General features: G+C 37.6%; 7 protein-coding genes across 9 annotated transcripts; 2 read left to right on the forward strand and 5 right to left on the reverse strand.

The window, feature by feature from the left end:
• Positions 1–4: 4 nt before the first annotated feature.
• On the forward strand, positions 5–1915 carry LOC108624437 (protein arginine methyltransferase NDUFAF7, mitochondrial). 2 transcript variants are annotated; one of them, XM_018023730.1, is made up of 6 exons: positions 5–90; positions 402–481; positions 567–674; positions 738–1010; positions 1081–1194; positions 1351–1915. In XM_018023730.1, exons 1-6 carry the CDS (start codon positions 36–38, stop codon positions 1837–1839), a joined length of 1119 nt encoding a protein of 372 aa, XP_017879219.1. In that variant the 5' UTR covers positions 5–35; the 3' UTR covers positions 1840–1915. The 2 variants fall into 2 exon arrangements, with proteins under 2 accessions (XP_017879219.1, XP_017879218.1); XM_018023729.2 differs by lacking the exon at positions 5–90 and having other exon boundaries at positions 147–481.
• Positions 1916–2124: 209 nt separating this feature from the next.
• On the forward strand, positions 2125–4719 carry LOC108624436 (transcriptional regulator ATRX homolog). The gene is made up of 5 exons (XM_018023728.2): positions 2125–2220; positions 2691–3068; positions 3144–3869; positions 3939–4191; positions 4274–4719. The coding sequence occupies exons 2-5, from the start codon at positions 2697–2699 to the stop codon at positions 4405–4407; spliced, it is 1485 nt and encodes a 494-aa protein (XP_017879217.1). The 5' UTR covers positions 2125–2220; positions 2691–2696; the 3' UTR covers positions 4408–4719.
• A 284-nt stretch (positions 4720–5003) lies between these two features.
• On the reverse strand, positions 5004–7681 carry Tes (testin LIM domain protein). Its single transcript, XM_018023720.2, has 5 exons — positions 7528–7681; positions 7253–7454; positions 6881–7170; positions 5529–6812; positions 5004–5466 (listed from the first exon to the last, which is right to left on the reverse strand). Exons 1-5 carry the CDS (start codon positions 7591–7593, stop codon positions 5116–5118), a joined length of 2193 nt encoding a protein of 730 aa, XP_017879209.1. The 5' UTR covers positions 7594–7681; the 3' UTR covers positions 5004–5115.
• A 33-nt stretch (positions 7682–7714) lies between these two features.
• LOC108624435 (putative ATP-dependent RNA helicase DDX55 homolog) lies at positions 7715–10582 on the reverse strand. The gene is made up of 7 exons (XM_018023726.2): positions 10332–10582; positions 10144–10251; positions 9811–10083; positions 9383–9741; positions 9123–9320; positions 8367–9057; positions 7715–8302 (listed from the first exon to the last, which is right to left on the reverse strand). Exons 1-7 carry the CDS (start codon positions 10440–10442, stop codon positions 8261–8263), a joined length of 1782 nt encoding a protein of 593 aa, XP_017879215.1. The 5' UTR covers positions 10443–10582; the 3' UTR covers positions 7715–8260.
• A 107-nt stretch (positions 10583–10689) lies between these two features.
• On the reverse strand, positions 10690–16622 carry LOC108624431 (ataxin-2). Of its 2 annotated transcripts, none has more exons than XM_018023718.2 (9): positions 15852–16621; positions 15633–15741; positions 15227–15553; positions 14916–15152; positions 14521–14848; positions 14145–14446; positions 13450–14070; positions 13198–13378; positions 10690–13104 (listed from the first exon to the last, which is right to left on the reverse strand). In XM_018023718.2, exons 1-9 carry the CDS (start codon positions 15887–15889, stop codon positions 12572–12574), a joined length of 2676 nt encoding a protein of 891 aa, XP_017879207.1. In that variant the 5' UTR covers positions 15890–16621; the 3' UTR covers positions 10690–12571. The 2 variants fall into 2 exon arrangements, with proteins under 2 accessions (XP_017879207.1, XP_017879208.1); XM_018023719.2 differs by having other exon boundaries at positions 12572–13104; positions 13210–13378; positions 15852–16622.
• Positions 16623–16819: 197 nt separating this feature from the next.
• LOC108624519 (uncharacterized) lies at positions 16820–17589 on the reverse strand. The gene is made up of 2 exons (XM_018023900.2): positions 17318–17589; positions 16820–17208 (listed from the first exon to the last, which is right to left on the reverse strand). Exons 1-2 carry the CDS (start codon positions 17357–17359, stop codon positions 16924–16926), a joined length of 327 nt encoding a protein of 108 aa, XP_017879389.1. The 5' UTR covers positions 17360–17589; the 3' UTR covers positions 16820–16923.
• Positions 17590–17678: 89 nt separating this feature from the next.
• A4 (apolipophorin-III-like protein) lies at positions 17679–18581 on the reverse strand. Its single transcript, XM_018023899.2, has 2 exons — positions 18254–18581; positions 17679–18186 (listed from the first exon to the last, which is right to left on the reverse strand). The coding sequence occupies exons 1-2, from the start codon at positions 18512–18514 to the stop codon at positions 17875–17877; spliced, it is 573 nt and encodes a 190-aa protein (XP_017879388.1). The 5' UTR covers positions 18515–18581; the 3' UTR covers positions 17679–17874.
• Between the last annotated feature and the right edge of the window lie 334 nt (positions 18582–18915).

The raw sequence follows: 18915 nt of genomic DNA on the forward strand, positions 1-18915 counted from the left end.
AAACAGAGGTGATTGATCGTTTCCTCTATGTATGTATGCAAAATCATCCATGTGTTGGTGATTTATCAAAACACATGGACGGTACGTTAGGTACGTAGCATTCGTAACAGTACGTGTATAGTACGTAGAAGGATTGGAGTTCTAAAGCAATACAGTTTTCTTTCTCAACATGATTTCCCTTCGAATGTTTGACAAATATAGAGGACATTATAAAGTATTTAAAGCAAAAGTGTTTTCAAACTGTCTGAGAAATTATCTCTCTTATTCCTCGTGCAATTCGTCAAACATTAACGATAGGAAGATACCCAGTCTTTATGATCATTTGTACTCAAAGATTCTTGCTTGTGGCCCTATTACTGTTTCTGATTATATGAAAGAAGTTTTAACTCATCCAACTGTAGGATATTACATGCATAAAGATGTTTTTGGGAAACAGGGAGATTTTATAACGTCTCCAGAGATCTCACAAATATTTGGAGAAGTATGTAAGTCTTCAAAATTAATCATCAAATATTTCCTTCGGAATGTATTTCATCTTTGATATATATTCTGAATATTTCTATTAGATGATAGCAGTTTGGATAAAGTATGAATGGCAAAAGATTTCAAAGGATCCTTTTCAACTTGTTGAACTAGGTCCAGGCAGAGGAACTCTGATCAATGACATACTAAGGGTATGTTTATAATACTAGGTGTATTAATATTATTCTGTATGTATAATGCTCTACCTTGAATAGGTGTTTAAGCAATTAAAATTGCTAAATAATATATCAGTACATTTGGTGGAAATTAGTCCTGCTCTATCTGGAATTCAAGCAAAAAAGTTATGCAAAACAATTAAAGAGCATGATGTAACGAAACTAAATGGAGCTAATGCTTACTACAGAGAGGGTGTCACAGAAGATGGAGTTAAATTATATTGGTACTACTCTATCAAGGATGTGCCTAAGGCATTTAGTATTATCTTAGCCCATGAATTTTTTGATGCACTACCGATTCATAAATTTCAGGTATATCAACTATTACTGTCGTTCAAAAAAATTTTATAAACGTTGTGCAAAAAGATAATTGTGAATTTAGAAAACTGACAAAGGATGGTGCGAAGTTCTGGTTGATATAATTCAGGAAAGTAAAGAAGAGAAACTTTGCTACGCCCTATCAAATGGACCAACTCCTGCTACCTATTACATATCAGTAAGGCCTTATTTATTATATGCCGGTATTCAGAGTCATTGCTTATTCTTAAGATCGTCTTAAGCATTTGCTTAAATCCCTGTTCCCTGTTCCTGAATACCGGCCATAGTTCACAGTTGAAAGTAATGGAAGTTGTAAGAATTCTGGAATTTCCAGGAAGATGAAAAAAGAGAGCATGTTGAAATCAGTCCAGAGAGTCTGGTAATAGTGGACTATATAGCTGATCTTTTATCGGAATTCGGTGGATTTGCCTTCATTTGTGATTATGGTCATAACGGTGACAAAACTGACACTTTTCGTGGCTTTTTACAACATACAGTGCATGACCCATTATTAAATCCAGGAAAAGCAGATTTGACGGCAGACGTTGATTTCGCAGCTATTAGTAAAATCGCAAAAAAGGATGAGAGAGTACTAATCTTTGGGCCAGTGACGCAAGCAAGGTTTTTAAGAAATCTTGGAATAAATGTAAGACTATCGATGCTGCTCCAAAATGCTACAAAGAAGGAAAGGAAGCATTTAGAATCTGGATATCATATGATAATGGATGAGGATAAAATGGGAACACGTTTTAAAGTTTTAGCAATGTTTCCATCGATCTTGAAAGAATACTTCGAGAAACTCCCAGTATCAGGCTTTCATTAAATGTATATAATATTCTATTTATATTTATGAAGTGAAGCTTTTGGAGCTTCATTTAATAAAGGGAGATGAACATTGATCTTTCTCCGATTTCTATACAATTCCCTTCGAGCCCCAATTATTTAGCGGTAATTGAGGAATTTCACAAATTTTGTAACTGAAACCTGAATTTCACTCGTCTTCAACGTACGGCGCTATGATCGAAATTCCTAAAATCTTACAACACTACTGCTCCATGACTGCTCCTGTTTAATTTTACTACACTATACACAATTTAACCAATCAATAGCGACTACGTAGTTACCGCGTAGATTTTGCCGCGCAAACGTTACGATTATCGCTTCTAAAATAATTAGTTGAACATTTATCGGTGGTTTTATCTGTGTAAGTTAATTGATATTACATTTATTCTCGGTTACTTTTCTGGTTACGCTATTTAGATAACGTATCGCAACATATTTAACGTTAAATAATTGTGGAAGGTACTTGTTGTTGTTGGTTTATAATAATCAGTCGCAGTTGATCAAATTATTATCTAAACTTGTTAACTAAAAGCTCGTTCTTTTTCACAAAGTGTAATATAACGGTTACCAATTCTTTTCATTGCGTACATACGATTACTACAACGTTATGAGACGTCTGATAACATTAAACTAAAACAAATAGTAAATCGAAAGTATCTGAGGTGTAAGAATCACTATTGATATGAAACTTGACATGATAAATCGACTTTAATTGTCACGTGAAACTTTTATTGTTCCACTAAACACATCTGTTTGCTGGAACGATTTCACTGTTATTATTATATGATTCTCAGTTTTGTCTGATTCATCCATGACATTTTTAAATTACAGAAAAACATGAGTGATCAAGAAACAGAAAACAAAATACCACCTGTGAGCATTTCGAATAATTCTGTAGATAATAAAGAACCTCCTCAGAAAAGGTTAAGAGAAGATGCTTCAGAGGATGAACAAACTGAATTGCCTTCTAAAAAGTTATGTACAGATGAATCAGTGTCTGAGAAGCCTGATATTGAAAGTGTGGAAGTGAACGGTATTAGTAAAGATGCAAAGGAAACTGTAAAAGACATCGGTACTTTTGTTAAAGAAAACGCAAGTAAAACAATATCAGAAGATGATACTTTAAAAGTGTCCCAAACATCTGATGGTAAAGACAATGAAGAATCTGTTAACAATGATACTACAGTTGAGAAAATTGATACAAGAGAGGTATTGTATTTACATTTTAATTAAAAGCAATTAATATTGTTGCTGTTCTAATATGTTTCTACTTTTATTCAAAAGGAAAGTGTGGAGTCTGTGAAATCGGAAGATGCAGCAAGAGTGGAGGAGAAGGAGGAGGAAAAGGAAGATGATATTAAACCAGAAAAGAAACAGAGCAAGTCCAAGAATAATGACGCTGAAGTGGTAGATGGTTTGGAGCTTTCAGTGGAGTGCGCCAGTGATAAAGAAAGTTCTTCCGAAGATGAAAACGAGAAAGATGAAAAGCCTAAGCCGAAAACAATTATTGTCAAAGCTGAGCCCAATGAATCAGAACTTGATGTCAGTTCTTCTGAGGCCAGATCGGACGCAGACGAATCGCAAGATGCAGCCGAAGCGAAGCCTAAGCAGAGTGCAAAGAAAGGAAGAAAGAAGAGTAGAACATCGTTCAGCAAAACAAAGAATTCTGATTCTGACGAAAATAATGATGATGTTTCAGACGAAGATTACAGCCCGAAAACTAAAAAGAGACTTAAAAAAACGGTGGCGAATAAAAAATCTTCACAGAAATCACCCACGGAATCTAAAAGGGGCCGTGGTAGAGCAAAAAAGGGAACTAAAAAGTCAACTGATAAAGAAGACGCAGAGGACGAGAACTCCAACATAACGGAAGATGTAAAGGTGGAAGACATAAAAATGGAGGATACTAAAACGGCAGATAATTCATCTGATGATGATTCGCTGAAGAGCAAATCTGAAGACGAGAGTGAAAGTGACGATACAACTGAAGATGGGAAGAAGAGGAGTAGAGTAAGTTCAGCTATATACTCGTACTAAATAACAACTTCTTTTAATTGTATCATTCTACTTTTTCACCAGAGACCAGACGATGATAAGAGAATACAGTCACTAAAAAAGTATATAAGAATGGCTGGAATTCGCGTGAAATCTTATAATGATCTTTGGGCTGGCTGTAAAACAAATAATGCGAAGGTAAAGTGTCTCAGGGAGTTGTTGGAAAAGAATGGAGTCACCGGCAGGCCGACCGTAGAAAAGTGTAAGAAAGCTAAAGAGAGAAATGAAAGGCTTAAGGATATTGCAGATTTAAATACGGGCAATATTATCTCGGAAGGTTTGTCCTTTTATTAACAGTTTCCAATTTTATGGAAATATCACGATAGATATCTCGTTTTATGGACGATAATCCATTTCAGGACGTGTTACACGTGCTCAGAGGAACAAGGATTCTAATCTAAAGGAATTAAAGACATCAGAAACTCCTGTAAAACGCGAAGTACGTAATACATTCAAACGAGTTTTTAACGTTATCGACAGCGATTCGGACTAAAGTCTCGTAAACAACAAATACTTTGTAAAACATATTGACATTACTTATCGTAGTCTGATCGTAAGATACAAGTATACAAGATGTCTAGGTTTAGAATGCGAAACTTTGTCAACATACTCTATCGGTCCAAGTGAGAGAACATCGTTTTTCTTATTTCGTTTTGTAGAACATGTTGATGAAGATTTGTAGTTTAAAACTAGAACGGCCTGTATATTTCATCTATTTTATATAATGAACTTGTACATAATTATGTTTGACTCTTGTACGAATTAGGCAAAAATAATTGACTGAAACTAAAAAAAAAGTAAGATGTTACACTATAAAAACAGAATTGTACTATAATAAGTTTGCTAATAATGTTAGTCTAATTTGTTTTATGTTTCTTTGCATGGATTGAAGTTAACTCGTTTGCGTACGTTATTATGAAACTTTATGTTATATTTTATATCCAGATAAAGTTCCAAGTGAAAAACAAAAATTGCTTGTGCACATCATCCTTTTAATTAGTATCACAATTACTAAACTATCACGAATATGTAATGAATATTTGTTCAAGGAAGATATCGTGAAAATATATTTTTATACACTTGAGCGTGTAACATGTTTCCTTGTTCAATGTATTTATAGATGAACAATTCAAGTTGTACATAATGCACATCAGATTTTATAAACAAAGTAACAAAGTATTTTCTAATCTCTGTTACCTGCTTAAGATGAAAATTTTGAGATGCAATCCTTGCTGCAAAATATTCGTTTCTCTTTAACTGCGAATTTCCCGTTTAACAAGTTTTTACTACAAATGTAACAGCAGAAACAGGCGCCTGTCGCGTGGAAATTTAGATCTTTCACCGCGACGCCTTGTTGGTCCGCGGCAATTACCTTCTCGCACATGTTACAAGTTTTTGCATACGATTTTTGGTAACACAAAAGACATAATGGTCGATCGTTCTCTGTAATGTATTGTTTTCCAGCTAATGGAATGTCGCAGTCCCAACAGCAAAAGTGGTTCACGTGATAATTATGACCTTCTGCGACAGTATACTCACGTACAAAGATAAGCTGAAAGATGTACAGTTATTAAAGAGAAATCGAGTACTTTGGAAACGTTTTGCCGTACGTACCTCGTCGCAAGCGAAACATCTAGGTATGCCCAAAAGTGTGGCTAAATCTCGACCACAATATAATTTGTTCTTGTAATAAAAATAAACCAAGTCCACCAGTAGTTCGTTACACATGCTGCACACGAAGCATCCGGGGTGCCATGCTGCGTTCTTAGCTTTCTCTGTGATAATAGCAACATCGCCGACTCTGATCTCTTCTTCGCACTTGTGGCAGTTTTGCGACTTATTATCTATCGTGAGTTCTCTTACAGCAGTTTCAAGGTTTTCTGTATTCGGGGAAAATTGACCCAATTGTTTTGTCGCAACTATCTCATGAGGAAATATTTGATTTTGTAGCTTCTCGGAATAAATTACGGTGGCAGGTGTCGTAACACTGTTTACAATTGCTTGAGGATTATTGCTGACCGGTTGTAATTGTGATTGCGCTGATAAAGTTGGCGCAGGCTGGGGGTTACCCGTATTCCCTCTTAATATCTCTGTGTGAAGAGTATGTCTAGAATCCAAAGGATGAGACTGAGTTACATCTGAATTGGGTCTTTGTACTTTCATTTCCGCGGCTATCGGTTCGGAGGTTGAACATTTTTGTTGCGGTGGAATTAAAACCCCAGAGAGATTCATACCCTGTGATTCCAAACTGTCATTTTTATATGAGCCATTTGAATTTAAATTTCTTGCGAAGTTCGGAGTATCGCGCGGCTGCTGCGTTTGATTTTCTTGCATGCTATATTTATTCGTTAGCTTCTCGCGTATGAACCTCAAACCCTTTTCATCCAGTGTACTTCCAATTATGTCACTTGACTGAATTGTCCTGGGCGATGTGTCTGCTAACATAGCTGCCGCAGCGTCGTCAGGATTACTGTCAATCGTTTGCGATAGGCCAGTAGATGGATTTTTTAGAGTATCTTTATATGCGTCTCTGTAACACTCGGATGGATTCGGTGCCACATCCGTTTGAGTATTACCAATTGTTTTAGAATCGTTCGACCCCTTATTGAGAAAACTGTTTTTAATTGGTTCCGATTTTGCAATCTCACTGCTATTACTAACTTTATCGTACTTTTCAAAAATTGGTATGCTACTCGACATTTCTAAGGGAACAGAATATTCCTGTGCATTTGGATAAACGTCTTTCTTGTACGAATTCTTCGGTACGAAACTACTCGGTGTACGTAATTGAATAAAACTTGGTGGTACATTAGGTTTATTTGCTGAACAATGTTGTTGCATATCAGCTGCATTCACAGGCGTGAGTAACGATGGATTGTAAGGTCGAGCACTCAATATCTGATGAGAAACGTTACAGTTAAATTAATATTCGAATACGGTCGAATATTCCAACTGTAATAGCTTACCTTCGTGACCGTTCCCTGTCCCACGTATTTCTTTATATTCTCCAAGTAGTTTTCAAATTCCTTCTTTTCCTGATCACTTAACTTATCACAAGTCTTATAATCTATGTCATGAAGGGGCAACTGTTTCTGCAACAATTGCCTTCTCAGGATTGCACCAGCTGATCCTTTAATGGGAATCTTCTCTACAGATAATGCTTTCATATAATCTGCAGCAAGTTCCTTCGTTGTACCTGGTGGAACCCATTCGAATGCTTCCTCTGCACGTCCTTTCCCACCATTTATGTGCAACACTAAAAAATATATCGAATATAATAATATAATAATATGTATATATATATTAATTTATTACAACTTAATATTAATGATACGTACAAGTGGGTTTCATCTTGAACTTCTTCGAAGGTCCGAACAGTAACTCGAATTGTGGAAAATCTTCATCATCAACGTCATGATCATCCTTACTGCACTTACAATTCTTACAAATCTTTCTCCAAAAATGTAAATCCAGGCCTGGACACGTTGCTTTACAAACGACGCAAGGTGCTCCAGCTCCAGCTTCGTGTGCCAACCGGGGCTGAATGAAATAATGACGATGTACAAAGAGGAAGATCATAACAGCAGTTTAAAATAATCCTCGCAATGTTTACCTTCCTTTTTCGATTTTCCAGTTCCAACAACCATTTCGGCCGGTCGCTTATATCCGTATCGTTCATTGAATCCTTTTGATTTTATTACTTATTATAAGAATCTTTCACATGCAAGTGAGAAATGATTAAGAAAAGTGAACTTCGTAGCTGGTTGACATCACAGCAAACGTGTGACTCACCACTATGGCTCACCTAAGCCAGTCTCATGCTCTCATGTTTTCTTTCCCCTTCTATGAACTATAGTTCGCGTTAAGTGGGGCCCACTCTCAGATGCGGGAACCTTTCTCTTCAAAATGATCACACACATGTGTACACATACTATATAACGTGTGTGTTCACACTGTTCAGAGCGTACTCAGCGGATTCAATCATCATTTTTACCAGGGGATTATTTCAATTCTTTTTTATACATGTACATTACTCTATGGTTTCATGTATAAAATATATTTCAATATACACTTTATTTCAAGTTTCTTAAAATTATTTAATTTTACAAGGAACGGTTCCTTTTTTAATAACGTTATTTTCAATACTACTGTACACTCACTGTTATCAGTGAATTGAGTAAATATGAGATATCTTAAAGATTGTGTTCCTTTATCTATCCGATATTCATGTTGAGAGAAACATATTTTTACCTTCATTTTTTATTAGATGATAGTATTTTATATATACAAACGCACTTAAGAAATTGAATAATGAATTATTGCGTGTTATCCTAAAATTGATCTTTTCAATCGATTCCAAAAGCGACATCAAACGCTTCTTGTGAAATCTGTAAACGTAGAATACGCAAGTTTATACCATAAATAAAAGTGTTGTACATTTACTAATAGTACCTTCTTTTGTTTTAATTTCTTGATTAACGCTATGTCTCTTGCTAGATCTTCGATATCCTCTTCGTTTATCTTCCTTTTCTGTTTCTTCATTACACTTGTTGACACTTGTTGCTTTAGTTTCTTCTCCTTACGTTTTTTACGATTTTCTAGTTTATCTAATTTCTTCTTCTTAGCCTCGGACCACGACTCAGTCTGCTTACGTTTATGCTTCTGCTGCTTAGGCCATACGCCGCTGTCTCGAAAGACTTTTAACTTTTCTAAACGACTTTTCTCTTTCTGTTTATTTGAATATTCAATTGTATTGATGTCAATGTTTTCTTCCTCGAAGGACGACAAGTCTTTTCCTTTGAGTTCAGGCATGCGAGGCATTCGCAATAACCCGAAACCCATTGCAAGTTTTCCCAAATCTATATCTTTCAGTCTCAATATTAAGTTACATTCGTGTTTATTATACGCTTGGACATACGATACGAACGCTCTATTAGCTTTGTCAAAAAGAGATCGGTCCTGCTTTTGCAAGTCTCTCATGCACTTCAAACATTTCTCATTGGAAATTTCCGATGGTTCCAAAATTATTTTTTGTAACTCTACTTTTTGATTTCTTTTAATAAAGTCTACGTACGTGTCTTCTGTCTCTAACAGAAATAATAATGCGTTACCTTCGTTCCCAATCCTGGCTGTTCTACCGCATCTGAAGAATAAAAGAAATGACGTACAAAAAAATTAAGAGCAAGACTTAAAAATGGATTTTCTTACCTATGAACGAAACTGCTAGCAGAACAAGGTGGATCGTACTGTAATACCCAATCTACTTCTGAAATATCGATACCACGTGCCATTACATCCGTGCAAATTAAAATACCACTTTCAGCCTCCCGAAATTCCTTGAACACTTTGTACCGCTTGTTCTTCATTTTACCATGAATCGCAAAGACTCGAAGAGACGGTAACATACTAAAAGGAGATTATAAGCGAATACATTGATAAACGTTTCATTGTAATATGAGGTAACTTACGTTTGTATAACGTGACTGAAATAATCGACACACGCGCATGTGGATAAAAATATCATGTACTTTGAACCAATTCCTTCGTTTTCAATGAAATCTATCATTACTGACAACTTGTGTTCAGCATTTACGATAACGTAATTATTCTTTAAATTTGACGGCGTGGAAATATTTGGTTTCTCTTTAACAGTTATCAGAGCTGGATTTCTGAGCCCAGCTCTTATCAGCTGCTGCAATTCCTTCGTTTGCGTCGCTGAGAATAAACCAGTTCTCCTCAGACGTGGTAAGTAACTCAGTATCGTGTCCAGTGTCGCAGAGAAGCCTAAATCTAATAGTCTATCAGCTTCGTCCAAGATCAATATTTCCTACAAGTAATTGAAGTTGATCAACTGTATATTTTACACGTGTACGTTTGATGCTCCAAAAGTAGTTACCAAAGATTTTACATAGGCAGCCAAGTTTATAGCTTTACAATTGGATAATAAATCTTCTAATCTACCAGGTGTTGCTACAATAATGTTTGCACCTGTTTTAAGCCTATCTGCATCCTCTGTAACTGTCGTGCCACCAACAATTAATGCTTGCTTCAAGCCTGGTATGTTCGCCAGAAATTGTTGTAAGACTTCACTTATTTGTACAGCTAATTCTCTGGTAGGGCTAATTATTATTGCCCCAGTTTCTGTAGCCTTCCATTTCTCTTTTCTCTTCTGTTACAAATACAAGTTATGCTTTGTAAAATAAATTAATATACCAAATGTTTGATGTACCTGCAGTATTTCTAGTACTGGGATCAAGAAGGCAATCGTCTTCCCACTTCCTGTTACTGCTTCTGCTGCAACATCTTTTCCCTTTAATAACAAGGGAATAGAGGCTGCCTACATAAAAGTTACAACATCAACCACGTATATTCTTTCAAATTTAAATCCTTTGATCATTATTAAATAGACAATTTTACCTGGACAGGTGTCATGTACAGAAATTTTAATTCCTCGATAGTTTTTAACACGGGGTTACTCAGAGACACCTCTAATTCGTTCCAATTTTGAGTCTTCATTGTATAATTCATAACAAAATTTCACTTATTCACATTAGTCACATGTATTTGTGTACGTTTGAGGTTACGGTTAATTCGCTATTAGTCATATAAAAATGCCAGAGATGATTTTTAACCGGCTGGATCATCGGAACATCTTCGTTGTATTTTAGGATATTTTTTAAAATTATAGTAAGAATGCGTATAATTTAAAAGCTATCGAGTCAAATATCTACGGGTCCCCAAAGACACCAAGGACGAATAACACATCGTATAGAAATGGGCTTTTAACGCATTGACTTTATTTTGATGTTTTTTTCTTTTAAATCTCTTCGATATAAAATTTGTGTCTAACGATGCCACACATTCAACTATCTCTTGGATAAGGATCGTCCTTGCCTCCTCTCTCTCTCTCAATCTCTCTCTCTCTCTCCCTCTTATTTCTCTTATATACACGACTAGGTCTAAGGCCGTAATTCAACTTGTCTTTTTCAATACCACAGCATCCCACATTGTTCATTTATACATAAGAGGTACGTAATCGATTTAATTTTCACAACAGTTTTAAACATTTAAATAATGAATGAATTCTTTACGATCTATATCGGACAATAAAACATTACTACTTATTATGTACTTTAATATCTGATATTTGTTATTGTTCTTTTTTGTTTATAATTTGCAGCAGTTATATCTACAAGAGAAAATCGAAACTAGTTTATAAGGACATGCTACATAGATAACGTAGTATCTATGTATTTAAACGAGGACAGATGATAAAATTAAATACGTACAAGTACTGTGATATTTCCTATTGCATTACTTTTGAACTTCTATTTCTTCTGCTACCTATTTTTAAACATATTATCGCGTAACATCGAAATTGCATATTTGAACTTATTAAACAGAAACTAATATGTCTGTACCTCTTTATATACACAGATGCTTTTCCTCTCCTGACAAAATTATTGGGCCGTTTCAAACGGTGTCTCGTTTGTCAGACTTCGTTCGTCTTAAACATTTTTTCTTTTGCTAAATCGAGTCGTTCTGTTTGAATCTTACGTACCAACATCTCACAACACAAAACCATCATCAACAGACTGAGAAATTTAGAGCTTGGTCTCTCAATTATTATTTCGCTACATCGGGTCATTCAGGTTTTTATAATTGAACGTAATTTAGAGCAATTGTATCGATCTGTATCTGTGCTTTCTGTCCACTGCGGCGAAGTATCAAATATGAAAGCGCGAGCAGAAAAATACTTAATTCTTCCTATTCTTTACATCGTCCCGACAATTGGCATAAAAAAAGCTTCTTTACTCGCGTGATGTTCACGACTACTCCGTTAATCGAGTACTCGGATCTTTGCAAACACGACACTATCACACTTTATCGGATACCTCGCTGTTGACAACCTCGCAGGTTGAATTTTGGCTTAATGTTTATTATAAAGTATGTAGTGCGAACTACGATAATTAAAAGAGAAATTTCTTCAATTTTAATATATCTTGCAGAATTTTATAATTGCAGTCCCTCGTTTCTTTCGCTTCCTAATGGATCGTATAAGCACCACCTGTCTCAACGCAATGTGAAAATATGTTTGGAAATTTTTCGTTTTATATAATATCTCGTACATTACTATAAATCAATCTTAATCGTATTTCCTTTTTGTTGTAACGTTTAAGTTAATAACAGTATAAGGTGGTATGTTGCGTAATGAAATCTGCCTGGTTTAACTGAAATTTAAATATAATTCGAGGGACTAAATGTCGTTGTGGGTCTTGTGCAAATAACTAACCCACCTGAAAGAGTCACTTTCAAGATGATCAGCACTTCACTTTACATTATTACGATTTTACGATTTGTAAGAATGTCTGTTTACGTTAAATACAAAAGAATATTATCTCCTTTACATCACTGATGTCATTATAGAGAAAAAATCAACTGTAGAATACTTAAGCGTTAAGGAGAAAATCATGGAACTTAAAATCGGGTTTTAATTCACATCGGACGAGCCAATATAAGGGTAATCTAAGCAAGCGATAAATGAAAGTCTTTTTCAAGTGCCTAATGCCATCATGAAAGTAACTTAAATTTAGACATTATTCTACCTCTGCAGAATACTAGTAGCTCTTTCTTTCTTCATCCATTTCTGATTGCAGCTACTGATTGTGCGGCAAAATCACTGGTATAGTTTGCTGCGCTCCTGGAGGTGGTTGCGGCGGTAGATATTGCATGTGCTGCGGCGGTATCGGTATATGAGGAGGGATTATAGGACACATAATGGGGTAACTCGGAGCATGGCCTTGCGGAGGTGGTGGAGGGTACGAAGGCTGAGGTGTACCGGGTGGGTTGTAAGTGCCTGGTGTATGTGGTGGATTAGGATTAGCTGGAGAGGGGGTCTGACTTGGTGGTTGTTGAGCAACGTGAGGGTGTGGATGTGTGTGTGGACCCATGTATTGAATGCCAGGAGCTTGTGGTCCTGGCGAGTCGTGGTGATGATAAGGTGTACCCATATGTGGCGGTGGTGCCTGAACCATGCGTACCATCTGTTGATATGCTGGCTGACCGGGGTAAGGCATCTGGAACGGTGGATGCAGAGGAGCCGGTGCCATTAAAGGCTGTCCAGTTGCCGCTACTACCTGCATCTGAGACGCAATATCTTGCGCACGATGCTGCGCATGCATTACCGGTACTGAAATAAGGAGAACATACAATCAACGGTAACCAAGAGAATTTGAAGCGTGCTAATTTCTTAAATAGATAATTGGAAACAAGATGTGGATACCTAGATACTGACCCTTCCGGAACCTTGTCATAGGTTGAGCCGGTGGCTGACTGAACGCAGTTGGTGGTTGGCTGGTCATTACGTACGCTGGCATGACTACAGTTGCCGGCATGGTCGCTCCGGTATATTGAGGGGTCTGTGGAGTGTGTGGCCTACTTGGAGTAGGCGTACTCGGAGATCGCTAAAGACAGATGTCAATATTATTTAGTTAGCTGCTGACTATGACTATTTATTAAGTAACGAATGGCTTACCGGTGTGAAAGGTTTAGTATTTGGATTGAATTCTTTAGCGTTTGGATTTAATGTCGATTTCTTGAAAGCTGTTGCGATCTTATCGATGACAGGTTCTTGTGGAGTTTGAGATACGGCCGGCGTATTCGTAGGAGCCTGTTGTTGTTGTTGTTGTTGTTGTTGTTGCTGCTGCTGTTGTTGTTGTTGTTGTTGCTGCTGCTGCTGCTGCGGTGTTTGAGGAGGACTCGTGGATCGCACAGGTAACGGACCGGGTGGTGGTTTGTTAGTGACCACGGTTTCTTCTGGGATAGACTGATTTTGATGTTGAGGTTGCTGCTGTTGTTGTTGTTGTTGCTGCTGCTGCTGCTGTTGCTGTTGCTGTTGCGACTGTTGCTGTGGAGTATTTGTGTGCTGTTGCTGTGGTGGTTGTTGCGTCTGTTGTGGTGTTATATGCTGATGGACCGATTGATGATGCGGTTGAGTGATCTGAGGTGTGGAATGAGAATCCTGTTGATGGTGGTGCTGCTGCTGCTTTCTGCTAATGGGTGGCGCATCTTGGGTTGGCGTTTCAGCTAATTTAAAATCTGTAGCAAACTGCCTCAACTCCGTATGCTGGTCTTCTCTAGACCGTGGCGTTGGAATCTTGAATAATACATATTACATATTTAATAATTTCATAAACAAAATGTTTAGCCAATTTACGGATGGAACAATACCTTTCTGTGATCTGACTTATGCGGAACGATTTCACATCGTTGGCCATCTACCGAATTCTGTTGTTGTAACTGGCCGTGCTGTTGGTGCGACGTCTGTTGCTGATGGGAATTAGTAATGTTCGGTTGTGGGAATGGTGCCGGTGGTGCTTTATCAGCTTGATATACCTGCTGTCTACCAGGACGTTCACGTTTCTCTGAATTTATTTTAGACGATGTCGCTTGCTGTTGCTGAGGTGGGAAATTGACTTGTGGTACAGAAGGAGTCGCCTGGGATTGTGGCTGTGATTGTTGCATAACAGGTACTGTAACAATAAAAATTAATTTTAAATGTAACATGAAATATTAGTCAACAACAAGCACATGATTGTCTATATACCTGGTGGTGGTGGCTGCGTAGCTGGTGGAGGTACGAACGGAGGTGGCGGATTGTTATACGTGACTACCACTCCACTAGGCGGTAGTCCCATATTTAACGATACCGGATGTTGCACCGAAGGATGAGCGCTTTGCATTCCAATAGGAAGATTTGAAGACGGGGGAATGTTGACATTTACACTGGACGGAGGTTGTTGATTAAAAACGTTCTTATTAGTGGTTGTAGGTCCTGGTGAAGGTGGAGGTTCACTAGATCTCATCATCTTCGAGTTATTTCCATTTTTTTTCTTCAGTGGTGGCGGAATATATTTACCTTCAGTGGGTCTTACCTGAAATTGTGTATAATTAGTAAAAGACGGTATATCGCATACTTTCTCTTGAGATAAAAAACAGTACCACGGCTGCAAATCTTTCCTCTTCATCTCCATTTTCAAGTTCCAGTCTAGCCTTGTGATTTGGTTGTGATTCTATTTCATTTGCTATTTCTGCAGCCTTTTGCTCTTGCTCCTTATAATCTTTAGTATCTTTTCTCTGAAGTGGCAAAGTATAGGCAGCTAAAGTTGGCTCATACGTTGTCTGGACACCGTACTTTTGTTCATTTTTTCTGAACATGTCATTGGCATCCCAACCATTCTGAAATTGTTTTCATACATACATAGAACCGGATAAATTTAATTCTATTTCTCTTTATTCTAACAATTACTTACGGTTGTACCATCTAATTCTAAATCGTCTCCGTTCATAGTTGCAGGGGGAGCGTCCCATGGTTCTAATTCTTTTTCTCCGATTAAACCATTATATTTACTAATAGCACTGTCTGTTCTGAATGTGTCACGTATAGCATAATCTAAATCGACATCCTTGGCAGACATAGTAATTATATCCTGTGGCTTGAAAATTAACTTTTCTACTACACTCTCGACACTTATTTTCCCTGTGCCTTCTACGCGATGTGCCATTTCTAAGACAACATCGAACTGACTTGAGAAGGTGCGAAAAATCCCTTCATATATCGAACCGTTCAGTGTCTGTATCTGTGAGCATATTAACGTCAATAAATAAGTTCACGAGTCAACACTAATTTCTCTAAAAGTTTTATAACTTCTTCGATACCTGTACAACATTGCCAACATGACTGGTTATTGCATGCATGAAGTGGGCATTGTTGTAAACACCTTCTGCGGCAACTCCTCTTTCTTGTGGGCCACGGGCGCGTGGTGATCTAACAATCAAACATCGTATTCAGAAAATAACGTGACAAGTATCGTTTTCAAATGTTAGAGCGTTCTAAAGGAGCGATTAGAATTTATTCGATTCGAAATCGAGGAGTACCTGTTAGTATTCGAACGGTTCTTTCTTTTGCTATTCATTTTGCCACTCGACGAGGCTTCTTCGCCAGTGGTTGACGGGTTTCTGCCGCTTGTTTGTTGCGGGCCTTCTCGTTTCCTAGTGGGGACCGGAATTTTGACTAGTTTCCCGGTGACTACTCAACGTCAAAAAAATATTCTCGCTCAAATGTCCCGACGCAGGGAGGTATCGAAGATTTCTCGCGTCTCGCGAACTCCTCGTCAAGTATCGAAGAGACCAACTTCGAATCTATCTCCGAGCCCGAAACGATTGACAGCCGTCCGTACTGGCTAACAACTATCAACATTCACGATCGGTTTTCGAATCACGATCGCTTGTAGGTTATAAGCCAATGCTACGGTTATCTATAAACACACACGTTCGCGAAAGCCTAGCGCGTGCGTGACTTTCGAGTTTTGACAGATACCAAAGTGCAAGCAAAGAAAAGCAGGAACACTTTTGTATACGAGGAGACGTACGGGGGACCACAGTCTGCTCGACACACGATATCTTTCCTCCTGGCCTGCGTGACGTAACTCTGTTCTCTTTACAAGGGGAACCACCTTTACGGAATTTTATGTCGACGGAGTAGGAAACGAACGGATACCAGTCCGAAATAATGATTTTGGCCACGATGATTATAGTTCTATTTAATTAATCAACATGTGGTAAACGATAAAACTTAGCACAAGTCGCCTGATCAGGCTGATCCCGGTGACTGTCGTCGGATGCAGTCGACACCTGGCGAGAGATCGACATAGGCTCTAACAAAGATCATCCACAATTCCCTTCTTCAAGAAACACGATCGCAATCCATCCATATACATATTTAACTTTCTTTTCTAATGGAAATGCATCTTTAAATTAGTTTTTGTGCATTACGAACTACCGGGAAAGCCGATCGCATTCAATATTCAAGGAAATCTTTTTCATCAGGAATTCAAGATCTCGTGTTCGGTAAGCCAAACTGTATATTTACCAAATATCGCTTATACATATGTACATTTCAATATCAAACAGTCTAGAATTTAACGTATTACACATATTATTTACATATCTAATAGTTTCTATTTAAACTTCGACCAGGCGGATATATATTCCCGTCTCTGTCATTCTCGTTATAAGCTACGTGCAATTTTCGAATAATGTTCTTTGTTCTATCGCTAATGAAATCGTCCACTTGACCCAAGATGTTCACGCCTTGAATTACCCATTCAAATCCTTTGTTAATTTTCTTGTCTCTGTCAGTGCGGCCATTTGTGCGGCTCGACATAGCATTTGAAAGTTCCTTCAAGATATTTTTTTCTCTAACGAACGTCTTCTCTGCTCCTAACGTTATCGTCTGGCAAACAGTCCAGTAAATATAAAATACATCAAGCGTCAGTCAGTGGTATCATCACCAAGGAGAGATTACTCTCCTCTGTATTGATATATACTTAATAACTACTTACCATAGATACAGCGAACAGAATTAACGGTAATAACGTTTTCATTTTTTGGAAGAAATGATCCTTATTCGAAAAATTATGATTATTGCGTCACCAGAATATGCTCTCACACGAGCTGTTCGCACGATCATTTAATAAGCTGAATTCGATCAATATTCTTTTATCTCTATCTGGACTGTTTTATTAAACAGTTTTCGCTGACTCCATTTCAAGATTGCCATAATATTTAGGATTAAGAAACAGAGTATCCAAAACGATTAAGTAAGTTACTTTGCAAGACCCAACGTTATTTCACAATTATTTCATTAAACAATGTTGCCAAGGTAATGACAAACGAAATAGGAAATTAAAGGATCAATAAAGATTTGCATTAATTTGTATATTTAACTTATTACATGTTTATAATAAAAATGTTGACATTACTGCGAAAACTTGGAAAATTGAAGGGAAAAATACTTTTCAAAAACGACAGCACGATCTTAGCGTTTTTCTCTTTCTGTTTTCTTTACATAGGATAATTAATACAATCTCGCTGTGACATCATTGGGGCTATCAGTTGTTTAACTTTTCGGAGTAGCAGCGGCTTGTTGAAGCTGTTTATTTAGATTTTGCGTCGCCTCCACGGCAATATCGACTGCCTGTTTCGTGATCTTAGCAAGATCCTCTTGAATCTTTCCGGAGTGCTGGCTCAGGTTCTTTGCGGCATTGTTGGATTCCGTCAACACTGTTTCAACTCCTTGTTGGAATTTATTTTTCAACTCCGCTACCTGCGTTTCGGCGTTAAGAGTAGTACTCAGACTATCGATGCCCTCGGTAATTTTCGCTTTCACGTCGTTCCACACTCCTTCCAATTCCGGGCTTTTCTTCTTGGCCTGATAAAAATTAACCCGATTTACGTGTCGTTTTAATCTTTTACTTCGATCTCTTCAATCGACTTACCTCTTCAGTCATGTTCTTCATGAATTCCTGCATGGTCGTAACAAAGTTCGAGCTCTGTTCCTTGACTGTTTTCACGATGGTATCCTGATCCGGGATATTCAGTTGCTCCTGGATCTGCGTGGCCAGATTATTGATGTTCGTCTGGGCCTGCTGGATGAGATCAGTCAGTTTCACGTCGGAAGATCCTGGAGCGGTACCGTCGCTCGGGGCAGCTTTCACCGAGACCAACACGACAGCCAAGACGATTGCGAAAATCTTCATTTTTTCGAATTTTACAGTTGAAGCTATCCGTGAAGTAACTAGAAAGTGACTGATACGTTGCTCAGAGGAGCTACAACTTTTATAGGCGATTCTTATCGAGGGTGCACGGGGGCACACTAACAGCTATCTTGCTCTGACGATAGAGACTTCTGACTTTTCCATCCCCCTTCAAACACTGTCATAATACTGTTGATTATTTTCCTCGTCGACTTGTATGTTAATTTGCCCGAATTTCTCGAGTATTCGTCAAGGAAATACCAATAAATGCAATATTTAATGCATTCTCCCAGCACATTTCAATGTTCCAATGAAATGATTTGGGAATACATACCGATAACGTACGAGATACCACTACGAGATTATGAAACTTTTTCATTATTGAGTCAGAATAATATTTAAAA

The sequence above is a fragment of the Ceratina calcarata genome, unplaced genomic scaffold (assembly GCF_001652005.2).
Source record: "Ceratina calcarata isolate Rehan_Ccalc_2016 unplaced genomic scaffold, ASM165200v1 scaffold310.2, whole genome shotgun sequence".
NCBI lineage: Eukaryota > Metazoa > Arthropoda > Insecta > Hymenoptera > Apidae > Ceratina > Ceratina calcarata.

Coding starts and splice junctions, on each gene's coding strand:
- LOC108624435 (XM_018023726.2), bottom strand. CDS start 10,442: ATGAATTATACAATGAAGACTCAAAATTGGAACGAATTAGAGGTGTCT. Junction 9,058..9,122: donor GCTAGCAGTTTCGTTCATAG/GTAAGAAAATCC, acceptor TTTATTCTTCAG/ATGCGGTAGAACAGCCAGGA. Junction 8,303..8,366: donor AGAAATTAAAACAAAAGAAG/GTACTATTAGTA, acceptor CTACGTTTACAG/ATTTCACAAGAAGCGTTTGA.
- LOC108624437 (XM_018023729.2), top strand. CDS start 170: ATGATTTCCCTTCGAATGTTTGACAAATATAGAGGACATTATAAAGTA. Junction 482..566: donor TCTCACAAATATTTGGAGAA/GTATGTAAGTCT, acceptor TATTTCTATTAG/ATGATAGCAGTTTGGATAAA. Junction 675..737: donor TGATCAATGACATACTAAGG/GTATGTTTATAA, acceptor TACCTTGAATAG/GTGTTTAAGCAATTAAAATT.
- Tes (XM_018023720.2), bottom strand. CDS start 7,593: ATGAACGATACGGATATAAGCGACCGGCCGAAATGGTTGTTGGAACTG. Junction 7,455..7,527: donor TGGAAAATCGAAAAAGGAAG/GTAAACATTGCG, acceptor TATTTCATTCAG/CCCCGGTTGGCACACGAAGC. Junction 7,171..7,252: donor GTTCAAGATGAAACCCACTT/GTACGTATCATT, acceptor TATATTTTTTAG/TGTTGCACATAAATGGTGGG.
- LOC108624436 (XM_018023728.2), top strand. CDS start 2,697: ATGAGTGATCAAGAAACAGAAAACAAAATACCACCTGTGAGCATTTCG. Junction 3,870..3,938: donor ATGGGAAGAAGAGGAGTAGA/GTAAGTTCAGCT, acceptor CTTTTTCACCAG/AGACCAGACGATGATAAGAG. Junction 4,192..4,273: donor GGGCAATATTATCTCGGAAG/GTTTGTCCTTTT, acceptor AATCCATTTCAG/GACGTGTTACACGTGCTCAG.
- LOC108624519 (XM_018023900.2), bottom strand. CDS start 17,359: ATGAAAACGTTATTACCGTTAATTCTGTTCGCTGTATCTATG. Junction 17,209..17,317: donor TTCTGTTCGCTGTATCTATG/GTAAGTAGTTAT, acceptor ACTGTTTGCCAG/ACGATAACGTTAGGAGCAGA.
- LOC108624431 (XM_018023718.2), bottom strand. CDS start 15,889: ATGAATAGCAAAAGAAAGAACCGTTCGAATACTAACAG. Junction 14,447..14,520: donor TACGCAGCCACCACCACCAG/GTATATAGACAA, acceptor TTATTGTTACAG/TACCTGTTATGCAACAATCA. Junction 13,105..13,197: donor CCGGAAGGGTCAGTATCTAG/GTATCCACATCT, acceptor TCCTTATTTCAG/TACCGGTAATGCATGCGCAG.
- A4 (XM_018023899.2), bottom strand. CDS start 18,514: ATGAAGATTTTCGCAATCGTCTTGGCTGTCGTGTTGGTCTCGGTGAAA. Junction 18,187..18,253: donor TGAAGAACATGACTGAAGAG/GTAAGTCGATTG, acceptor AATTTTTATCAG/GCCAAGAAGAAAAGCCCGGA.